Here is a 3613-nt window from a genome sequence, read left to right on the forward strand (position 1 = left end):
TACTGTTTCACTTCTCAATGGAAGTCCCACAGTTTACAACTCCAGATGTGGTTTTCCTCACTCAGGTTTCCATTGGAACGTAGCTTAGCCTTACAGGGACTTTCCCCTAGAAGTTTGCTGGGAAATGAGTTTCGGAGCCAGCTCTCTGGTTGTCTTCTGACAACTCTAGATAACCCCTCTCTGGGGTTATCCGGGGCCTTGCAATTCCTTTGTGCCTACAAATCAGTCTTTGATGTTTGACACTTTTGCTCCAGGCTGTTCTCAGAATGAACCCAAGTGTTCTAGATGAGAAGATATGGGAACTGGTTCTCTTAGTAAGGCTGTCCCCTCCTCCCACCGCCACAGCACTGCCAATCCACTGGAGTGCTGCACCTCCCGCTGCTAGTCCTTCCTTCACTGCTGCAGGCGTCTTGGTGCTAAGGAAAAGGGAAAGACACAGACTCTCTTCTCTTCAGATCCGCATACTGATCCCCACTACCACCAGTGACTGGATTGTTGGATCTAAATTAGGTGAGTTACGGTTAGAAGGGTGGGTGCTGAGGATTCTTAAAGGGAAAGGCCCGGGAACACTGCAAGGGGCTTGACTGGACTTCTAGATGGTGGAGTTAAGAATGGACAGTGATCCAACTGGTAAGAAGCAAAGACCTGGATTCAACCTAGCATTGATCTCACTGAAACAGTCCTAGCAGCCTTCCCCTGCTCTTCTCCCTGCCCCTCCCTACTTCCTCTCTGATCTTCCTGAGAATAGTACCATCTTCCCTTGTATCCTCCTGTATACTGTAAATCATTGTTTCATTACTTATAATACCTAATACAAATGTTTTATAAATGCAATGTCAATGCTACGTAAATAGTTGCCAGCTCACAGTAAATTCAAGGTTTACTTTTTGGAACTTCGTGGCTGTTTTTGGAACATTTTTGATCTGCGGCTGTGGTTGGCTGAGTCCCTGGCTGCAGAACAGGTGGATACGGAGAGCTGACTGTACATTGAAAGAGCCTGAATCCTGGTCTTCTCATCCTGCTTGGCCCCTTTGTGTCACAAATGAGAAAGTGCCTACCCCTCCTTCTGGGCCTGATGTAGTACTTGACATTCTCAGAAATGTTCTCAATGCATGTATCTTACTAGACTCTCACAGATCTGTGAGGAAGCCTTTATTAGGCTTATTTGAGGACACACCCTTAGAGAGCTGAGAATCAGGTTGGAGATTCCATAGGGCCAGGTACACTGCTCATGGTAAGTGAGGGCAGAGAGCTGGTTTAAAGGGAGACTTTTTCAACTATGTCTACGCCCTAATTTACAGGAGAGTAAGTCTATGAGGACGGTTTCAATCTTGGTCCTTGATTGATTAGAACAATATTTCATAACTGGAATTCCTTTATGATGACATTCTTAACAACAAAGTAAGACCATTTATGATGATGATAATTGGGGATATGGCCTCTGAGAAGGGACATGGGTCGTCAGAAGTGATGGTGTGTTTCACACAGGCTTTGGGGAAGTGTTAGAAGGCAGTCGAGACCCCGTAAGCACCATCTTGCTGAGTCAGTGTAGTTGCAGCCTAGGATTTCAGGGAACGAAAGCCTTTCTGCTGGAAAACATCTCCCAAATCTCTACTCATCTTCTGTGTCCCCTTAAAAGGAGACAGCCCTTTCCATGTCACAGACATAAAGCTTAAAAGATCATTTTCTTTAGGACACATGCCCTTCTGAGAATTGATCTGGACTTCAAAACAGCTAGCTAGAGGGTGATTGGGTTCTCAGTTCATGTTGAAGAGAGGAGGTGGTGTTGAAGGGAGGAGGTGCTTGGAATTCTCAAAATAAATATTATCTATGATTATTATTTTTTACAACTTTGTGTTTGTCTTACTCAGGCTCTAGCACACTTTCAGTTCTTACAAACTTTATTTTCTAATGAGACTTACCATCTTCTAGCCTGGGAATCAGATGGCAAAATTGGGTCCCAGTACCTACATTGACAGGGAAAAGAATTTTAAGTAGAGTTCAGCTCTTAGGGCAGTGTTGAGATAATGCTTTCCTCTCTCTTCCCTGTGGACACACAGGTGGCCCTGGTGACTGAAATGGCATCTGCTCTAAAGGTCCTGGGCCCTCTCTTGGCCCTGCTGTTCCCCCTATGTGGGCTCTTTGTACACAGCAAGAACCTCTCCTGGAGGGAATTCATGAAACAGCACCACCTGAACACAAACTGGGAATTCAGGAAGTACAAATGCAACGATCTTATGAGGGAAAGAGATGTTCCCAAAGACAAGAACTACCACATCTTCATCTATACCTTATGGCACAAAATTGAGAACGTATGCCGCAGGAACTGGAGAGGTCGCTACCGAAATGTCTACATATGGTCCCAATATCCCTTCAAAACGCTGAAGTGCTACCGGGAGAATAACAAAAATAACTACAAAGATTACAAGAGCTACAGCTACATTGAATTCCACTGTAGCATGAATGGTTATGTTGATAGTATAGAGGACACGTGGCTGTTAGAGGATGTCAGCAACTAAAAATTCTACCCACGTCCGCAGCTTTGAGTGTTCAGTGCTTCCCAAGTGGTGTCCTCTGCCTCCCTCAATAGCCCTTGCATTTGTCTGCCAATATTTTCCAACTACTTAGAGTTATGTTTTGTGGAGCCAGCTGGCGCTCTCGAAAGTTCATAAAAACCCCCGCTCTTGGGTTCTCCATGTTCCTGGAGCCGACTGACACCTTAACCCCCACTCCCAACTGCAGGACCCTTCGCATACCTGCATTTCAGCAGGATAAAAACATCTCCTCCTGATACATGTTTTTACCCTACGAAAACTAAGCACCCCAGGACATAGCCCATCTCCTGCCCTTATCAGAGTTGTACATCTTATTATTCAGAGTAGCTTCCGACAGATCTCACAACCAGTCAGGTACCTGTGCATGAAATGATCATGCAGCCCCTACTCCTTGTGTTCACAGCCCCCTTCTCCCCAGTGAAAGACCCTGCACATTCAGCCTCGGTGCTCACTCAGGCACCTCTCATCTGTGTGGCCCGCTGTTGCCTGTAGCAGTATATCTATTCAACTTTCCCTTTGTTCTTAACGCCTCGTAGTCCTTGGTAAATTCTTTTACTGCAAACGCACCAGCTCACCAGGTCCTCCAACAGGTTTCACTTTGTTTCTTGCTATCAGAACTTTTCCTATGTTATTCCTCTGCCTGGAATACCCTTCCATCCTTATTTACCTGATTTACTGCCACATTTTAAAAAAAGATTCAGCTCACATGACACCACTTTTTGACTAATGCGGAAATTCTCCTGATACTGACTCTCTTCATGCCTTCCCAAGCTAAATGATCTTCCCTTTTCTAAATAAATTGTATCATCCCAATGTGTGTGGAAATTTCTATGTTATGTGTGCAGAGTATGTGCTGTGTGATTAGTGAAGGTGTTACGTTGTGTGTGATAGAGTTTATGCTTGGATGTGCTGCGTGTAGACTTAAGGTGTGTTATATGCGTGTGTCAAAGATGTGTGATAGACTTATGTGTCTGATGAAAGTATGACTGTTTATGTGCTAAACTGGGGAAAAGTTGTGACCTAAGGGTTGATTGCAGTGACTGAATTCCATCCAGACT

At 44.8% G+C, this 3613-nt stretch overlaps 1 protein-coding gene across 1 annotated transcript; it reads left to right on the forward strand.

The window, feature by feature from the left end:
* Positions 1-366: 366 nt before the first annotated feature.
* EDDM3B (epididymal protein 3B) lies at positions 367-3360 on the forward strand. The gene is made up of 2 exons (XM_006218137.4): positions 367-510; positions 2061-3360. Exon 2 carries the CDS (start codon positions 2079-2081, stop codon positions 2517-2519), a length of 441 nt encoding a protein of 146 aa, XP_006218199.1. The 5' UTR covers positions 367-510; positions 2061-2078; the 3' UTR covers positions 2520-3360.
* The last annotated feature ends 253 nt before the right edge of the window (positions 3361-3613 follow it).

This window comes from Vicugna pacos, chromosome 6 (assembly GCF_048564905.1).
Source record: "Vicugna pacos chromosome 6, VicPac4, whole genome shotgun sequence".
In the NCBI taxonomy this organism is placed as follows: domain Eukaryota; kingdom Metazoa; phylum Chordata; class Mammalia; order Artiodactyla; family Camelidae; genus Vicugna; species Vicugna pacos.

Coding starts and splice junctions, on each gene's coding strand:
- EDDM3B (XM_006218137.4), top strand. CDS start 2,079: ATGGCATCTGCTCTAAAGGTCCTGGGCCCTCTCTTGGCCCTGCTGTTC.